Genomic DNA, 20,034 nt, shown 5'->3' with positions numbered 1-20,034 from the left:
CACATTCAGAATAGATGTTATGCAGCAGCTTTAGAGAACCCTGGTGAAACTGATATTATTCATTTCAAAACCAGAATATATGTCTTTGTTACTTCAAGAAGGAAAATGTGTGTGGGGTTTGTTTTTTTTTGTTATTACTGCTCAATGGTAACAATATTGTGCTTGGTAAGGACAGTATTTTAATTTCCTGTCATAATTCTATGTTTCTAGGGTTGGATATATAACTCTGCTGAATGATTTCCTCAGGGCGAGAGCTTAACTTATGAGACATCAGAACAAGTTTCACTATTATTTATGTATTTTAAAGTGTCTTTCAAAAATGTCCCTGTGGTCATTTCTACTATTTCAGCACTGGAGGTCAACAAATAATCTGATCATTAATGAACAGGTGGGTCGTTCTGTGTTGTGTTTTTTAACTGATCTTTCAGCAGAGGACCTGAAGATACCCCAATGCTCCTCGATTGTAGTATTATTATTTTCATTACCGTTGTCTTCAAATCATTCATAGCTCTATCATGGGCTGATATCATCCTTAACAGAGCAGTGTGAGTTTATCTGTTTATTTTCCTGATGTCAGCTGTGATGAGTCAGGGAAAAGGCTGCTTGGTGAAGGAAATTGTGATTTTCTACAGTAATGGAGAAATGTGCTTTTATCATATACTGAAGAGAACATCTGTGATCATAATCATGCTGTTGACTTACTAAGAGAACACAAATTATATTCTATTAAATAAGGTTTTTGTCGTAGGACAAGTCACTCATTACACTGCATTGGAAATTGCCTCCTCCCGGCTGTCTAGACCCAGTAGACAAAGCATGGGGAAAACTTGCTTTTGCATGTACAGATCAGGTAGCAACATTTTATTTGAAAAGTGCTGACGTGATAACATTTGCTATAATTAATCATGTGGCATTTAAATAGATGAAATTACACTACGGTTGTGGTACAGACAGTCAGACCAAATGAGAGGCTTCACAGATGAGCTCCCTGTGCTGGAGCCAGACCCACGTTTGGCATTTGCAACCAGGCAGAGGCAGCTGCGGGCTGGCTGCTGACCTCCCTGCACCGATGGACCCCGGGCTGCCCTCGGAGGTCAGAGCACACTCACCTCGGGGTGGATGTGTTTAACCCTGCCTTTAATTCAAACTGCTCTGGGTACTTGGGTCACTCATAAATAGAGTCGTCAGACCATTACTGTCTCCATTTCAAATTCTGGAGCTCTTCCATGCCTGCGTTTATGAGAGTGAAGATTTATTTCTTCCTGTCTTCTGAGCCTCTGGATTTTTATGGCTGTGTTACCATCTCTGAGGAATATCTGACACTGCTTTTGAACTTGGGTATCAGATGCTTGCCTATCAGATGTCACCTGTCAAGCATGGCTCTCCACTTTAACTGTACTTGTATGTGGTACAGCAGCAATCTGAGAAATAAAAATATGTCAGGAAAGAGATGGTGATGGGGTAGGAGCCATCCAGCTCACTGTCCCTATTGGAGACCTGTGAGGTGCTGCAAAACAAGCCAAATATTGCAGCCTGGTGGTGCAAGGGGCCGGGAGAGAGGTGGTGGGTTGCTCTCCTACTCATCCAGCTTCTCACCCCAGAAGCGAGCCAGCAGGAGATGGCCCTGACAAGATGTCTGGGAGGGTGTTTTGCTCCCACAGCTCAGAGCATTACAGTGGAACTGCAGAAGGTGCATATTTACGCAGTTGTAGGGTGATGAGGATGATGAGAAGAAGGGAAAGACCCCACATAATTTGTTTCAGCTTTGCTCCTGATGAAAGTATCTGATTGCTGCTGTTGTTCTGATCTTGATCATTTTTTTTTTACACGTGTGGGTCAGCCATGGTGCAGTGGTAGGCAGGGGCAATTAACAGCCCAACAGTGGAGGCAGGGCGGTGACTGTCTCCAGAAATGCGGATCTACGAGACCCTTCCCTTAAAAATAACACTTCCCACAGGACTTTTTAAATCTTCTTTCTTTAAAAAATACATTTTTGTTTCTTTTTAATGGGAAGCACCTGTAGGAGGTCTTATTCTCTGAGAAGTTAGTGGAATTATTTCTAGTAGGACTGTGTGATATAAATTTTTTTCTTGTAATTTTGAAGCCATTATTGCCATTTGTGTGTGTGTTTGATGTTAATAGAATTGATAGGCAAAAAGTAAAGAGTGAGCTGTCCAATTTAGTCTTTCCCTGCTCAAGAGGACGTAATGCAGCTGACTAACCTGAAGAACAGGCTGTTGCGTTAATCAGTGATGCCCTTGAGCTGTCCAATCCACCTCACTCTCCAGTCTCCTGAAGAGTTGCTCTTCCCAAGGTGCAGTTTTGTCTCAAAGAAATACTGACTTGTAGCACTGTATGAAAACACACCAGCATACACAGCAGAAACCAGCTCCCTCGGCAACAAACAAGGAAGCGATTTTTTATCATTTATACTGGATATACTCCAAGAATTCTCTCTTCAGTTTAGTTATTATCTTTCCCTACAGTGTGGAATATTCAATTAAACCTTCTCTCAAATTGGGCATAACTTTCAATGAAAATTAAAGCAGCTCTATTTAGGTAACGATATCCATCACTGGGTTTAATGTTCAGAGAGAATGGGAATGGTTTCACCTGCTCATGTGAATTAACCTCAGGTGACATTCTTCATGTTTCAATTCCTCAAAAGCGCAGAAATATGACAAGCATTTAGCATCCTACTAGATGTGCTGGCTCTGAAGTTTGGGGCACTGGGAGGACACAGAAAATATGATCATTTCAAATGTATTTAAATTAATCTGGCATTTTTTAATTGATTTTGTGATTCTCTAGAAAAAAAAAAAAAACTATCAGCAGAAGCTAGGATAGCAGAGTGTTCTTCTAAATTATATATCACATTCTGTCCAGCATATGGGCATACACCTCGTACTGTGTTTAAAAATATTTCTTCCATCAGGAAATCTAGTGAAATTTCCTATATCCTGCATCTTAGTGAAAGAAATACACTCCTCTCAAAGGAGGTAGACCCAGAGCTGTAGTACATTTGTTTCATCTGACAGGAGGGAAAAAAAGTGCTTTTTGGTAACCAATCTTGTTTGCAACTTGTCTTGAGCTGAGGGCAGCTCAGTGTTCATTCTGGGTTAACTCATTTTGGACTCAAGCAAAAGAAACGTAACTCTGAAAAATAAAATCTGTCACTGGGAGAGTGTCTCAATAGTTAGCTTGTCCAGGAAGGTTACTTATTGTATTTTCCCAGGACAGTAACTAATGTGTAAGGAGTAACACTGGTTTACAAGGTAGCTGCTAAAAATCATAAAGATCAAAGCGAGCTAAAATAACTGAGCAGCTTTATGTGTGTATATGCATAGATGTACTGCTTCATTGTTTTTTTTTGACTAAATGACCAAAAGAGAGCCTAAGGAACACAATCTGATAAGGAGGGCCCAGGAAAAGCCTGATAAGCTCAGGGAAGAGCATCCTTCTGACATGAGTGGGCTTCTGTGGATCTGTGGATCAAGTGGCTGATAGTGTTCATCAGTGACAAACTAAAAATGTGTTATTGTTGCTTCATGATTGCAAGCCCCTGAACATTATTGCAATAGAAATGAATTTACTGCTTTTATTTAAAAAAAAAAAAAAAGTAAAATTCACATTTTGAATTTATCTGGATAGCAAAATTTTGCTCCCACAAAACTGGACGCTGTAATAGAGCAGATGCATTTGCCTGTGTTGACACTAAAAATCTGAGATCTGTTTCTGCCCTGTAACACTATTAGTCAAAAATGGACTATATACAGTACAGGTACTTGTAGTTTTCTTCCTATGAGAATCTAGGCAGCAGTTTGTTTTATTTGTTAGTGAATATTTAGTGTTCTTTGAACCAAATCCTCCTCTTCTGTAAGGTACTGTGGCTCAGCTCTTGTCACATGCTATGTTAGGATCTGGGCTGCAGTGATTTCAATCACTCATTAGACTGTAGCAAAAGGACTCTACAGGCTGAAGATTAAATAGTTTGGACTTGCTTATCTTGGTTATACAAAGACAGCAATAAGAGAAAGAAGAAGGGCACTCAGAATCATTTTATCTACCCAGTGTTGCAAGGTTTTTCCTCCTCTTCTGTTCCACTAATGTGGTGGCAGTGGCTTTCAGAGTTTCTCCGTGCCTGACCCAACACTTCCCTCGAAAGCCAAGAAGCAGTCACACCAGGGTTTTTCTTCTTGCTGGCTAAAGGAAGGGCAAGCACTTTTTTTACTATGTAAAAGTTGAATGTTAAACAATGTCAGCAGCAGATGTTGTTGTATTTGGGGAGCTGTTTCATTTGGTGATCTTTCATGGGCTTCTATTTTAGCTTAAGCAAATTAGATTATTTAGTCTTTTCACCTATTTTTGACTATTTCTACCTTTCTAGTTCTCTATCTTCCATGTCTGATGTATTTTTTCTAAATTATAGTTTGCTTACTAATGATATAGGTGGATTATAATGTTTTACAAATGTAACTCCCTGTCAAACTCCCTGTGGTGGTGTATGGACAGATTTTGTTGTACTTGGAAGACCAGTGTCTCACCCAAGATGCTGCACTGTAGCAATCTGGGCCCTGATCCTGTGGTCAAGTAATGTTCTGGGAGATATGGGGATGTATTTTATGTTGAGCGCTTGGACCCTTTGATTTGCTTGTGTACCTGTAGATGAGCTATCTGCTTTTTAACGTAAGGTGCGTTTTCTTGTGGTGGGAGGAGGACTGGGGATCTGACCTTTAGCTTGATGTGATACGATATAAATTGACACAGTGTAATTGCAAATGACAGCTTAGCGTGACTTGAGTCCTTTGTGGGCTGTGAGGCAGATAACACAGCTGATGCAACGCATACCTGAGTCAGCACAGGTCGCTAACTGGATTAGCTGGGATGCTCTGGTTTGTGCCTGTCCCAGCACAATCAAGCTCCTTGCTTATGGGACTTGCAACTCTTATATAGAAACAACACTGGGCCAGCTTTTGTATTTTACAATTAGAAAACTGGATAAGTTAGAATGTATTTTAATGCTCTTGTTTTCAAGCTATTAATATAGTGCTTAGAGCTATAATCTTTATGGGCCAGATTGTAATATTCTTTCTTACAGTGAATGAGACTGTTTAAGGAGTGAAGCAGCCCTGGGTCTCAGAAACAAGTCAGGATATCATAATCTAGCCCTGTATGCTTAATGGTTATTATTATCTTTTTCTGCCAGCAACCGTAAGCTGCACACAGGTATAATTTAAAGCTAGAGATTATGTGAAATGTGTTTTGAATAATAGATGAGTCTCTGTCAGATATCATTAACATATAATTAAAAGTAAAGATAAATACAACCGATATGACTGTATGCTTAGTGTATTCTCTTTTGCGGTGGTGCCTGAGGGATGAGATATGGGGTTGAAGTTGCTCCATTATAATCTTCCTGGCAAATTCTCTCTGAAATCCTTCTGTGGAGACAACAGAATTTTCTCCCTGGAGTAAAAAGCTATTGTTTCATCCCAAATAAATTCAACTGATTTCCCAGTATCAGGGGATATGAAGGCTATTCAGCTATTCACATTCATTCTCACTCTCCTCCCATCAAGAAGATGCATCATCTTCTGTTCATTCCTTTTTATTTTTTTTTTTGTACAGCCCATCAGCTTTATATTTGATTGTCCTCTGACCACCTATACCCACGAATTTCCTGCATGCCCATCAAGATGGACTTCTGGCAGCAGACTAGACTGACTGCCTGGCTAAAGTGATATATCCATGCTTGCACCCCTGCGAATCACTGCCCTCAGCAGCCCCGTAACGGCGGGTCCTGGCAGCAGCACCATGATGGCCCATGGAATTGCCCTTTGCCCATCGGTGCTCTGCAAGGACAGGAGCCTGCTGTGAAGATGATGGGGCAGAACACAATCAGAAAATGTTCAAGCAAGGTTCCTTCCCTGCAGCTAAAAGACAGAAACTCCTTACTTGCTTTAGCTGTATTTAATAATGACTTTTTTAATATGCAGAGAAAATATTTTAATGTTTAAAAGTATCACTAAGCATTTTGTTTTGAAGTGAGCTGTGCTATCACAATAGGATCATGCCTGTTCCCCTTCATTTGAGCTTTGGGTAAAGTTTCAATCTGTGCTTTATTTAGTGCACAAATGTTTTTTTGAATGTTGACTCCACTTGAGGCTCAGTGACTTTTGGAAAAAAATCTGACTGTTCTAAAAAAAAATGTAAGTTTCATTATCACATCTTTTCTAGGGTGAACGGTGCATGGCCTCTTGCTGCTAAGATACTATTTTATGTTTTAAAACTGGTTATGTGGAGGTTCCATCAAGTATCTGTCACATTTTTCCTCTGTTTAACACAGATGACAACACACTGCATGGGCCAGTTTTTCTTCAGGAACCCAACAGCGTGATCTTTCCCTTGGATTCCGAGGAAAAGAAAGTGAAGCTGAGCTGTGAAGTGAAAGGAAATCCCAGACCAACCATTGGGTTTGTGGAATGTTTAACTGTTCTTTCACACGATCTCCACACTACAGCAGTTTCCCCTAAGAGCTCTTCTGCTGGCATCACCCAGTGTAACTCTGTGATGCCCCTGGAGTCCACCACAATGCTGATAATGTTTAAAAAAAAACTAAAGGGTCATCAGGAAAGCTCTTCATATTGCAACACAATTGCAATATTTGGACAAGAGATCAAAAAGGTTACAAAGAGATTATAAATAGTCTTTGCTCCCAGATTAGCCATCCTTTTCCACATATGTGGCCAAAGCTCATATTTGTTTTCAGCTTTGGCAACTTCTCTGAGATCCTTAGAAAAAAAAGGTGCCATACTTCCACAGTGATGCTGCTGCTGTAAATCATTTTGGTTGTAGGGGTTTTTTTTCCCTTTGGTGCCTTTCTCATTTTGTTCACTGTAGTCATCAGACCTCAGCCATCGTGCTGTCTTCTGACATGACTATTTAATGCAATAAACTGTTGATTCACTGGTGCAAACATATTCAAATAATTTCTCTGTTGGCTGTGTGCTGTGACTCCCTCACATGTTCCAGCCAGGGCTGGGGGGGATGAGGATTGTTGTAACTGGGGCAGTTACAGCAGCCAGCAGCCAGCAAGTCGAGAGAGGGAAAAAAAAAAAACAACCTGGGTGGACTTGAGTGGTTTAAAGATTCTGTTTGCGGGACTTGCCCTTGCCAAATTATGAATTCCAAAGGGCAGCACCACTTGCAACTACAGAAGCATTAATCATACCAGAGACTGAAATATATGTCAAGGATATTGCTCTTTCAGTTAAATACTGAAATATTTCAATACTGTGCGGGAAATCTTCATTTTCATGCTTTTTTTAATAAGTAGTCAAAGATGTTTTAAATCTTTATTTACTACATGTTGTATTTTCAAATATTCAGGAGTATTTATTAATAATAGCAGAATTTAACTTTGGCATTTTGTGCTATAGGTGGAAGTTAAATGGAACCAGTATTGACATCAGTATGGATTACCGCTACAGCATGGTAGAAGGCAACCTGTTGATCAATAATCCCAATAAAACCCAAGATACTGGAACATACCAGTGTGTAGCAACAAACCCATTTGGAACGATTGTCAGCAGAGAAGCAAAGCTTCAGTTTGCTTGTAAGTAAGAATTGCACCGCAGTCCACATTGCTGCAGCATGCTGGAAAAACTGCCTGCCTTCCATACCTGTTCTAATGCAGTACACAGGATTATCTGAGCTGTTCATGGAGTAGAGAAAACACCTGTTTTTGGAGTGGAAATGTGAAAGAGTAATCAATGTCTTGTTTTATGATGGTTAGTCTAAAATTGAATGTAGTATGCAGGGTAAAATGTCTTTATATCTTTAGAAAGAGACCGCCTAGGATAGTGTCTGGCAAATGGGATCTCACCATTGATTTTTCATTCCCTTGGAGAATTAAAGCTTAAAAATATTTGAAGGAGCAGGCTCTTTATAAGGAATAAATTCACAGTGGCAATTTTCACTGGTCCTGCATTTCAGTACTTAGGTGAGAGTGCTTTCAGGTATGGGTGGTATGTTGTAACTGTGTAAAAGGGAAAACAGGCTGCTTCATATTTATTTTGGGTTTAAATTTAGAGTTGCAGCTAGTTATCTAAAGCTAGGGAAAACAAAAGAGACAGGTCTTGATGTGAATCAGCATTACATGAACTTAGAACATTTTGGGGGTACAGGATAGAGCCCATAAGAATGGGCAAATGATAACGTAGGACCACGAGTCATCTTTTTTCTCATGTAGTTGCAAAGGTGAAGGCAGAGAATAGATAAACAGGCTTATTCATCCATCACCTCTGTGATTTCTCTGTGCTGTTGCCTGGGGAGTGGTGTACATAGCAGCTCAGTAATCACAGCAGGACCTGCTATGAAATACCCTCGTATGTGCCTGCAGGAGTTCAGGCCAGTCCGTTCCCAGACACGAAGCCATCAGTAACAGTGAGCTGGGCTTTCAGTAGAGCTTAATGAAAGATGTGTTTCACCAACTGGTAGGGGAAACTGATGTGCTCCAGCTACGAATATAAAAAGATAAAAATGCCAATAAACACCAGGTTCACACAATATAGAGAGGTGATTTGTAATGCGAAATATTACTGTAAAGTCAAGTCCTCTGTCTCCCTGCATAGTTTACAATTTATTATCCGTTTGCTTATGACCTGCTTGTGGTTTTCTGTGACTGAAGCTGCATTTTCCCTCTGGATGGGTAATGAACAGCTTTCTCAAGACCAATCTCATCACTCCAGATTTTAGTATGTCAAGGTGATCGCTTCATAAAATATTGGATTGGGCTGCCCCTCCAGAGACCGCATCTTTCACAGCAGGCTCTGTCTTACAAATCCTGGTCTGCTGGCTGTCAGGTGGGCTTGGGCAGCAGCATCCAGAGCAAAGCACTTCAGCACCCCTTTGGCTGGGGTCACACTGTTTGCCAAAGTCAATTTGGAGAGCTGGAGAGCTATCTTAAGCCTGTTTGCCCTTGGTTGCTCTCTCAGGACTTTTGCCTTTTATCAAGTTATTTTCCTTGAATTTACCCCTTTGTCTGGCACCTAGACTGCACACGCAGTCTCTGACCCAGCTCCAGTGCTTCAGCTTGGTCTCTTATGCCTTGGATTGTCACATGTGATTTGGCTGTGCAAAGCCATTTGGTTAGACAGTCAGGACTGAACTGCTTAACCTCTCTGTAGCTTCCCCCTTTGTCTGAGCAATCCCTTATTTTCCATCCTGATCATGTGTTGTGACTTTTTTTTGAATTACTTTTTTTATTTTTGTTTTACCTCATTTTTATTTCTGAGGAAAGTTTTTGCTGGTTCTTTTGAGACTAATGTCTGGGGTTTTGAGCTTTTTTCCCCTTCATCTTAAGGGTTAAATTCTGAATCTTGGGGCATCATTAATGTATGTTCATCCATTCTTCAAGGGCTGTGTTTTCACTGAAGATTAAACTGTGATCTAGCTGTTCAACCTCCTGTGGAGGTCAGAGGGTCAGCAATTTAGTCCTTGAAATATGCATTTAGGTTACAAACTCATTAGGATAAAAGTGCTAATATTTGCTCCCAATACTTGCTTTGTGATATATCATTTACATTTCAAATTCATTCTATGTTTTTTTTTTTTCCTCTCAAAAGTAAGGAATCTGTTGTGCCACAGTAACAGAATAAGGATTAATGACACACTAAACCCTGTGCTTATGGCAGTACAGGCTCTCAGAAAATAAAAGAAGCTTTAAACTCAGAATATGGATTCTAATAATAGCTTTTCCAAAATGATATATGAAAACAAAGCTGAACTAGATTATATTATGCACTTTTTATTTTAGTGGATGGGACTTAGCTTTTGACAATTTTATTCACTGTTCTGTAGTTTCTGTTTGGAAATAACACTGAAATCAATAAGGAGTCACAGCTGGAGAGAAGCGCAGCTCTGATGTGGCAGTTTAGAGATGGACCTACCCATTCAGACATATGATTAAAGCTGTTAACTATGGTTCGGATTCTGCTTCCATTTCAGTTGAAGCTAAAACTTGTACTGATTTTTAGTGGTACCAGGGTTGGACCAAACCCCTTAAAGTGCTGAATTTGCAACTGGTTCCTGCTGCTCAGCTCCTGTTCCCTTTGACTTGGCTGGAAGGTGCTGAGCAGCTCATGGCTGTGGCAGGAGAGCGGCACAGCACGGTGCGAAGCCATATGCCCTGGGGCGGGTTGTGCTTTTAATCAGCGTCCTTGCCCAATTATTTCTTCCAACTCTGAAATAATTCACAAAATGGAACATTACTGCACACAAGTGCTGGAAGTTGTGCTTATACTCACATCTCCATAAACATAAAATCACAAAGAAGGGTCCTGGGAAAGGTTTCAAGAGAGTGTATGTCCCTGGTTCAGGGCAGCATCAATGCCCTTCCTAAAGGAGCTCATCCACCTGTTCTGCACAATATTTGCAGACCCTTTTCAGGAGTGTGTGTTTGGAGGACTGTGTATTAAGATGCATTTTCACTTATTTTGGTGGCCTCTGCTAGTGTTAATATTATTTGCTAGCAAATAATGGGATTTTACAATCCCATTGGCAGAATGGGATGAGTGAGACGGGACTGTCCCAGCAAGAAGAATGGCAATTATTATCTTACCATTTAGCTGATTTATGAGCACCTGTAGAATAGCAACTCTAATTAGATTAACTTTGAGATTTACTTTACCTTGCTAAGGCCACAGTTTGTTTTTTACCAACAAAGTGTTGAATCCAGACATTTTTGCATGTCCCCGGGAGCAGTGCAGAGAGTCAGTCAGAGCACCCCTTTGCCCCCTGCCCTGGGGAGCTTCCAGACTGTGTCTGTTCCATCACCACTGCTAATGCATCCCTGGGATGGGGCCAAGACTCCAGTCTGCTCTCCTGGCAGATGACCCTTGTCTACTCCCGTGGAGCCATCCGGAATGCTGGTAGATTAAATATCCTTTCCCTGCTGTGATAACTAGACTCAATTTGGCCCTAAACTCCTCAGCAAGATTTGCAGTTTAACCTGAAAACGCACACAAAGACAGTGCTACCTGCAGTGATGCTGGTTTAAGAATAAACCCTCCAGTGAGCAGGTGAGTAGCCATACAGTAGTCATTGCCTTTCTCATCAGCACTGATGGTTGTCAGATGCTGTTGATTTTGAAATGAGTATTTGATGAGGAAAATCAAGTTCTAATGGGTGCGGTTTTTCAGTCATACCATTGTTTTTGCCCCCCATTGTTACAAAAACTAACTGAAAGTGCTGTCTGTGAAACACGAGCTGTTAGAGAAATGGGATCGGCTTGTCAGGGAGTTTTAGCATTTTGCACATTATCATACCCCCACACTGGGATGATTGTTGATGTCCTTTCTCCTGCTCTGTGCAGAGATGCTTCCCTGAAATCAGTGCCTTTCTGACCCATAGCAATTTTCTATGGAAGTTTCCTTCAAATCCGTAATTTAACAAGTCCGTGCTGATGCTGTGTGTATTTTCTGCAGTTAGCAAAAATGGTATTAAGATGTCCAGGGGGCTGAGTTACCAATTTTTAAAACAAAGGAGACCCCAGGGATGATGGGGCTGAAGGGAGGTATCCCCAGAGGATGCTGGAGCAGAAGCAAACCACCAGGTGCTGCCCTGGGAGCCTGGGCTGTGGGCAGATGAGGTGAAATGAAAGGGGAAAGATCTCCTTCTTTTCCTCCTCATTTTCCTGCAAACGGCCCAAGTTAAGCAAAGTGGCTGATTTTGTGTATGGAATTTAGATTGAACTGTTTTACTGTGTTTGAAGATTAAACCATGCCTGGAGGGCAGGGTTTGCAGGTGGGCTTCCCTCTGCTGCTACCTGGGGCAGCCGCCTCAGACTTACCTGACATACGGTTTCCATTTATAGAAACTCAAACTTCTTTGTTACCATGAACATACTCCTAACTGCAGGGAATCACATTATTGTTTCTGAATACTGTTTCCCTCCACACTTTATTAAAGGAATTTGTTTTATTGAAGTATTTCTGTGAAAATAATTGTTATACATGAATTAGCAGCTAGGACTCAGCACTGTGCAGTGCAAATGGTAGCAGAAAACACAGTAATAATGTGGTTGTAATGAGAATACTTTGGGGCTTTGACCTACCATCCCAAAATAATTTCTCTGTGATGGTAGAAAAAGAAAATTACTTCCAACATTTTACTGAAAAGGATCTTTTTCAATATTCCCATTGCTGGAATGATTCTTTTTATATCTTTTACCCAAGCAAATCCCATAATTTTTGCTATTAGTTGCTAAGAAACAAATTATAATTGCTGCTCAAATTCTTTACTGTTGTACCCTCTTCTTGCCCTGAAGTGCATTCATTTTCTTTTTGGATATTAAATGATCAATGAAGTAATTCTTTCAAGAACAATTAATAATGAAAACGTTTTCAGAAAACCACCAAAGTATCTGCTTTGCCTTGCCTCAACAAACAAGCGCAACAACAATCACGTTGATTGATCAATGAAGCGATGCGCTACCGCTCGGCTGAATGAGGCATTCGGCAAGCAAATTAAATCATTTCCGCAGCGATTACTAACGTCTGAGTATTGAGAAAAGATGATGTGTTTTAAACCTTCTGGAAATCAAGGAGATGGAGGGTTTGGGTTGTTTTTTTTCAGAGTTGGACTGCAGCTGGGATAGCGGATGTGTGCGGCTCTGCTCGTCCCTTGGCAGCCCATCAGTCGCCCATGCTCATCCTCTTCACAAGGTATATTTTTTCAAGGATTTTCTGCTTGTGAAGGGCAGAAACCCAGTTTGGCACATTTTCTTGGCTCCTTCCTTATCCTGGTTCTCTATGAGAGCATTTGTAAAGAGCCTCTGTGGGGTACCTTGTTGGGGGAGTGTTCAGTATCCTGGGTGGGAGCTGCAAACCCACACCAAGACAGGGGCAAGTGTCCCTGCCTGCAACCACCACCGCAGGATGTACATGCCTGTATTCCATGGCTGGTTCTCACTGCAATATTGAGATACTACGCTCAGCTATTGCTTGCTCAGGTACCCCTTCTGCTTTTCATGTTCCTGGACTTCCAATATGCTGCCCTTCCCATAGGTTAGTTCTCTTTTTCCTGGCATTTTCATTGCCTCGCACACATACAGTTACAATTCAGAGATTACACCCCCAGCAAGCAACTGGAGTTTGCTTTCACCCAGGGCCAATGAATCTGCCTCAAAAAACCTAAATTTTCTTAATTTTTCTTACACTGTCAGGAAGTGGTTTTCTTAACATGGCCTGCTTTCCCATATGCACCACAAAATCTCTTTTGCTGTCTCTTTTTTTTTTCCCTTTGAAGCCTTTCAGAGCCTCTGCACGTCCAGGTTTTCCTTGTGCTGCACAGGAGCAGCTCTGCGGCAGCAACAAACGACACCGTGCTGCAAAGGCTCTGCCTCTGCTGCCTCTGGCTGACTGTCCTATTTCAGTTTCCAGGGAGACTAAAAAAACTCACTATAACATTTCATATATACACTGGATGCACTTTTTAAAATTCTGGTTCTAACAGATAAATCTGTTTTGGTACAGATTCTCTGGTAAGAGATTTCCTTAACTTTTCACTCTTCCTAAAGGAACAGTTGTCTTGTAGCTCCTGAAACTCTGCAAATAGAGCATTATTTTTGAGCTTGCATATGCACTTCTGTCTATTGCCAGTGGCTGTGTCTCCCCAGGCTTCCCCAGTCCCACCAAAGTGGCTGGGATGTTCTGGCCATCCCCATTTTCCTCCATGAATTTATACAAACAAAGCTGTCAGGTCACAGCTCATAAAAGCAGAGCACAAGGTGTTTGTGGTGTTCCACGTTTCTGCAAAGTTATAATGTTAAAATTGTCTGGGCTGTCAGGTAAGATTTGGGACTGGTTACAACAAATTTGGCTCAAGGGATGCTCGTCCTGTATGCATGTAAACAGGATTCTTGATTCTTCCTCTGGTGTCATTTACAGGAAAAATATAATTTATATCAATAAAGGATGGTCTTACCCAAAATCAGACAGTCCTACTGTTTGAGCCCCAGGACTGGGTTTGGTGTGGTACGGGACATGTTCTTAACAAGGAAACCACCAAATGTATTTGAATTTTTCTACATGCACGCTTCCCAATGTTTCTCTCCTTTGCCGAAATGCTAACTCAGCTGTGTAAGGTGCAGTTGTTGGTGTTAGAGAATCAGCTCCCAACCTCTGCACCTTTGCCACAGAGTCTCTGATGGGTGGAAAACTAGGCTAAGCCTCATCATGTAAGCTCTTCATTTTTTTTTCTTCTTCTTTTTTTTTCTTTTTTTTTCTTTTTTTTTTTTCTTTTTTGATGAATAGGACCAACAGGGAGTATGTAGCAGAGGATAGATATATAACCTACTTTCATCTGTGATAGAAGGATGCTTAATTTAGAACAGAAAAACATAGGACATATACCTGCTTTTTTTCCACCCAAGGCTTATAAATAAGATGAATACATCATTACTTAAAGCAGTGGCAGGGCATTCGTAGATAATCAGCACACCTTCTCTCAAAGCTAGTAATCTTGTAAGCCTGCAGTGTTAGTTAGGAAGTGTATTTTAGTTTATACCATGCAGAAATATTGCTGCTGAGGGCAGGGAGTGTTGCACAGGGAGGTGTCAGAGGGCTGGGAGCTGCCACCAGCACCTCTGGGCGTCACACCACAATGAACTTAAGATCACAGGTGAGTCGCAGCTCCGCAGTTTCTTCTGTGGTTTGGAAATTTAGGGAACAGCAAGGCACAGCCTTGACAGTTTTTTCCTGTCTCTCTCCACATTTATTAATTTTGCCCTGAATATGTAAAGTAACATTTATTCAAAATAGTTATTTTTTTAGTATCAAGGGCCTGGATCTTGAAGAACTAAATGCAGATGTAGGTGTTTGTTTAAAATGAACACTTAAATGGAGCAACTTGGTCCCAGTGTGCCACGGTTCAATGATCTAAGCTTTCCTTGAAAAAGCTCTGCTGTCATGTGAAACTCTTTCTAGTCTTGCGAAAATTATCTTTGTGCTAAATCGCATCAGGGTGCTGTGGAGAACTCCAAGTGGACCCGGAAGGAAATCAAAAAATGGTTTTCTCATTTTCTCTGATGTTCTGAATGAAGCACTAAGTACTTCAGTTCTGAGCCTAAGTATTTGGGACAACCTCACTTTGAAACGGAGTAGATCTCTCTGCATTTGAAGATCTTCTGACCTGAGGCTTAATCAGTCACTTTGGCATGTGTCCTGTTAACTCAATATCACTCTTCTTTTTCTATGCTGAATGGTCATAAAGAAAACACTGTAAAGCTCCTACAGTAAACTGAGAGAGCGAGATTTGTCTTTCCATACTTTCCCCTTGGCTTTGTGCAGGATCTGATATCCTGCTGTTTATCAGTACAATTTCCTGTTCTTCCTTTCACTCCTGCAGCCTTTGCAACTTACCTGTATTCCAGCAAGGTAGTTCCCATCAGTGGCCCATTTGGCTGCTTACCACTAGATTATTAGAGAATCAGTACACATTATTTGACATCTATTCCACTCTTCGAAGCTTAAAAGCAAGAATGAAAATAGTAGTGTACTGTGAATATTAATGTGTCCTTAGCAGTAGTATTAATCCTCTGACTGTGACTATATTTACCGAATATTTTCCTGAGCATTTGTTCTTAAATCAAAGCCAAGTGTAGGAACAATTTAATAGCTATGTAGATGATATTAGAGGAGTTTTGTTTTGGCATAACTTCAGAATGTAGTCTAGCTGCCTTTATTGAGTACAGTCCTTACCTCTGATGTCCAGTGGGCTTATTCTATGACACCTAGAAAGGTGCATAAATAAGAGGAAAATAAGTTGCACGTTTAAACTATTATTTTGATGATCATGAAATAGCCTGGAAATGTAAATGCCAATATAAAGCAGTATTGTTGAGAGTGCAGTGACCCTTCAGGGAACTCAGTTATTCAATCAGATTGAAAACTGAAAACCTGTAAATTTAAAAGCGTTCTTTCCCCCTCGACTTTCAGACAATTCTTAAGATTTAATAAGGATATTTCCTTAAAATATTAATATTTTGAAATTTTGATTAAGAATGCCATAGAGACTTTGACAGCAATACAGTCACAAGCAGCAAGAGCAGAGGTACTCTGTGTCCCCACACAGTGGTCCTTGCCCATGATTTCATATATGCACCTGCAGTCACCATGCTTTCTTCATGCAGGAATGAAGTTGGGGCATTGTTTCCCTAACAATTAATGTCTGCCTGCTTGCTCTCTCCATTAGACTTTAGAGGTATGTCAGGTCTGTGAACTGTTGCTGTCCAAATGACACGTGATGAGCCCCAAACCACATCAACATCTGTGGTTGCAGCTAAGGCTTCCTTCGATTTGGATTCTTTCCCATTACAAATCTTTCCAAACATCTTGCAAAAACTGATCCTAGACTGGCACAAATGGCTGAAAAGCTGTAAGCATATGTTTCTGTGGTATACTGTAATCACTTTTTTGTGGTCTTTTAGGTCCAGTGGATAGAGAATAGGGCAGGGAATCAGGAGGTCTATGTTATTTTCTCAGTTATCAGGATACTTCTTGGAACAGTTCCCCTTTTGGCTGAAAATCCCTGTGTCTGTCAAATGAAATAATTATTATCCTCACGTTGAACCTTACTGATTCTATATCAATGTGAATCAGTATTGTCTTGAAATGTGTGGAAAATATCAGTTACAAGACCCCCTGGTCAAGCACAGGCTATACCCAAAGGCCAGAGGTGGAATCTCTAAGATTGTTGCCATTCCTGTTGATGGGATGTAAGGCCAGTGCAGAACAATTTTATTCTAGTGTCTGCTTTTTCATTGTTTTATTTTTTCTTTCCTAATTTCTTCTGGAAAGCCAAACCAGCAAGTCAGTGTTGGCATGCAAAGGACAGCAGAGCTTTAAATATGTTTGTCAAAAGTGGTCCCGTGTTAGTTTTCCTGTCTGCAACAAACGTGACTGCCATTTCATAATTCATTAGACATGAGAGATGAACAGAATGAAAAAAATATCTCCTCTCTAAGAGATGCTGCCTAGCATAGTGATGTACGTTTCCATAGGTGAGCTGTGAGGATCAGGATCTCTGTGAGGTCTTTTTTTGTGTGTTTCTATCAAGTAAAAGGAAATTTTTCTTTGAAACTTCTAGATGAGCAGGCTTGTGTCACATTATTTGACATTATTTGAGGTCTGAATTTGCATTCATTTAGCTGCACAAAGTAAGAAGGTGCAGCAGAGCATGCGTGAGGCATCTGCAATGCTAATGCTGAGCTATCAAGTGAGAGAGGGCTGTGCAATATCTCCTGCCACCAAGAGAAGTACTGCTCTCTGCTATTGCAGAACCGCTCATGCTGGAAAGAGAGTATGTGAATAACTCATTGCTTTGCTAGGAAAATATAAAAAAATTCTGAGTGTGAAATAACTCCATTCAAGTCAACCCAAGGGGAAAAGTCTGCCCAGCTTTTCCAGATTAAAGTAATAAAATAGATTTTTCTGAGTCCTCAGCATTTTGTCTCAAGCAGGAGAGCTGTTTCAAAATGAACAGTTGAAGTATTTCCTATAGAAGGATAGTAAACAGGCAGCTTTTATGAAATGGAACATAAATTAGAGGGGGATTTTTTCTTTTGGTAACAGAACAGAAAAGAAAGATTTGATTTGGGAAGAGAACAGTGTGGGTGCCTTGCAGATATTGCTAGGAGTCCCTGTTCCCCAGTAAGATGAGTGCCATGAAGGAAGGCAAAAAAGCGTGTGGGCTGCCTTGTTGCCTGTTTGGAAGAGAGGATCAAATACCAGCAAGGTGCTGACAATATTGTGTAGAGCCATCCTGGTGAGGAGAAGCAGCTGGTGCTTGGTGTGATGGAGGAAGGAGAAAGTGGATCCATGGCTCTTGCAGCTGGTGTTACCAGTGGCATTGGTAATGCTCGAGGAAAAGCTGTTGCAGTCTTTGGGATGCAAGGTAAAAGCCTGAGGAGGAATTTTAGCCATGTGGGTAGAAAAATCAGCCTGTCTTTGATAGATGGTGGCTGGAAAGGCTTGGCAAGATTTAAACAAAGTCTTGATATGAGAACCCACATAGAGATGTCAAAGTCCAAGATGATACATAGGTCAAAGATGTGAGTGACAGGGAGGGCTCGGAAGGAAAACATGATCTTGGCTTGCATACCAACGTACCAGTTTTCTCCTTTCCCAACCCAGGAGTGGCTGCTTGCATCTTGCTTCTGGCTTAGCTGTGAGCCCGTTGCCCTGGCAGGAGGCAAGGAGCCTCCTGTGAGGACATCTGGTTTGAGTTCAAACCTGCATCTCCTCCAGCTACGCATCTCTTCTTATCACATAGCTGAGCTGAGCCTTCAGAGCAAACCCTGCCTTGAAAATCTTCCAGCTGCAGATGCCCCCATGGCAAAGAGTCTTTGAGAATTTTTGCGTCTTGTGAGAATGATGGCAGTTTTTGTGCAGGAAAGATCAGAGAAAGGAAAGGTCCAGAAGTCCAAACAGGAGCTAGCCACCTGGAAAAATGCACTGGCAGTACCTTGTTTAATGCCTACAGTAATAAAGTCCAAGCAAAAATATTTTCTAAAGGAGAGGCAGTGTGGGGGAATGGTAAGATGTTTACCTGTACAACTTCTTTTTTTCACTGAAGTAGAAATCCCAGTGAAATTTCTGTTCTAAAGGTCAAATTAGAAAGCTTTCATCCCCAGACTTGTAAACTATTTCTCAAATCAGTGACTCTAAAAATTATTCATTAGAACACCAGCTCTTAAACTGAAATTCTATTAAGCTCTGTATCAAAGGGGGTTTTATTCCAGACTGCACAGCCCACTGTGTAGTTTTGACACAGCAGCAAGGACATGGGCAGAAGAACTTAATCTTTGTATATTTGTGAAAGGGATGACATAAAACCTTGCTTTTAAAAAGTCAGGCACAGGTTTTATAGAGACAGTGTTTAGAGATATTAGAGCCATAAATATCAGGAGGCAAATCTTGTCAAGTGTTTCGAGAGCAAAAAGCTTTAATGCTTTTGTGGGTGCTAGTCATCAGTTAAAGTGCTTTCAGCCTGCCTTCATATAGACGGGCTATGATTTCTTCAAGCCAATGTCCTCTAAAATCTGAAATTGATTGAGATGCACTGGAATCTCATCTTCAAGACTGTTTTATGGGCCAAATTAGCCTAGTTTATAGTCTGCAGACAATGAAGTCATATTATTCCATGGGCAGTGATGCAAATGACTTCTGTCTCCATCTGGTCATGTATTCTGTCCAGGATATGGAAGTATGCTCTGTTGTGTATGGAGAGTTATGCAAATCTGGTGAAAACAATTTGGAAGAGGGAGTACAAGCTATCTCTTGGTAGAACGGTCTTTATTCAGTCTGAACCAGGAAGAGTTGGCCAAACTCTCTGGTTATTTAAATTTTTTTTGTTCGACAAGGTATCATTGCCAGCCTATTCAGAATACCCTTGAGATGAGTCCTATGGTCTTTAATAATAAAAACCATCCCATCGACTTTGATTCAAGGACTGTGTATGACCTTAAACGCCATTCTAAATCTGGGATCATCTTAAAATTATAGACGAGGTATAAGAAGGCAAACCCGATTATGGTCCATAAATCTCTTTAAGTCATGCCTGAAAATTGACTTCAGGTGTCTTGGCTGTTTCTGTGTACATAAGTGACTTGTGCATTTCACACATATGAAGAAGCAGCTACCTCTTTGCTGTATTATTACTTCCTGTTGTATGGGTGCTTCAAAGTTCATTCAATATATGTAGTAAAGGTCGTGATTTGTCCACTAGAGAATACTCAAAATTGCCAGTGGCCAAGTTTTAGTTTCTGGTTTGTCAATTCTTTCCAAATTTATTTTAAAACATTCAGGTTTCTTGTATTGAGATTACAACCAAGCCTCAAGAGTGTAATACCAAACCAAAGACCCCATGCAATTTATGTGGTCTAAAATACTTCTTTTTTAAAAGTATGGATCAAAGGTTTGGTTGGTAATCTAACTGAATCATTAGTATCCTAACCAAAGACATATTTTGAGT

The 20,034-nt window shown here is 40.7% G+C and overlaps 1 protein-coding gene across 3 annotated transcripts in view; it reads left to right on the top strand.

Annotated features, from left to right (window-relative positions):
• Positions 1–20,034, top strand: part of LOC309443117 (contactin-4) — a 331,164-nt gene that overhangs the window by 200,947 nt on the left and 110,183 nt on the right. For all 3 annotated transcript variants that reach the window (XM_082059766.1, XM_082059765.1, XM_082059767.1), the window contains 2 exons: positions 6,347–6,473; positions 7,440–7,615. In XM_082059766.1, coding sequence (XP_081915892.1) covers positions 6,347–6,473; positions 7,440–7,615 — 303 coding nt within the window. The remainder of the gene's footprint in view (positions 1–6,346; positions 6,474–7,439; positions 7,616–20,034) is intronic.

The sequence above is a fragment of the Streptopelia decaocto genome (assembly GCF_964273445.1).
Source record: "Streptopelia decaocto genome assembly, chromosome: 8".
In the NCBI taxonomy this organism is placed as follows: domain Eukaryota; kingdom Metazoa; phylum Chordata; class Aves; order Columbiformes; family Columbidae; genus Streptopelia; species Streptopelia decaocto.
The sequence above is the reverse complement of the archived record's forward strand: the minus strand, read 5'-3'. Positions and strand labels throughout refer to the sequence as shown.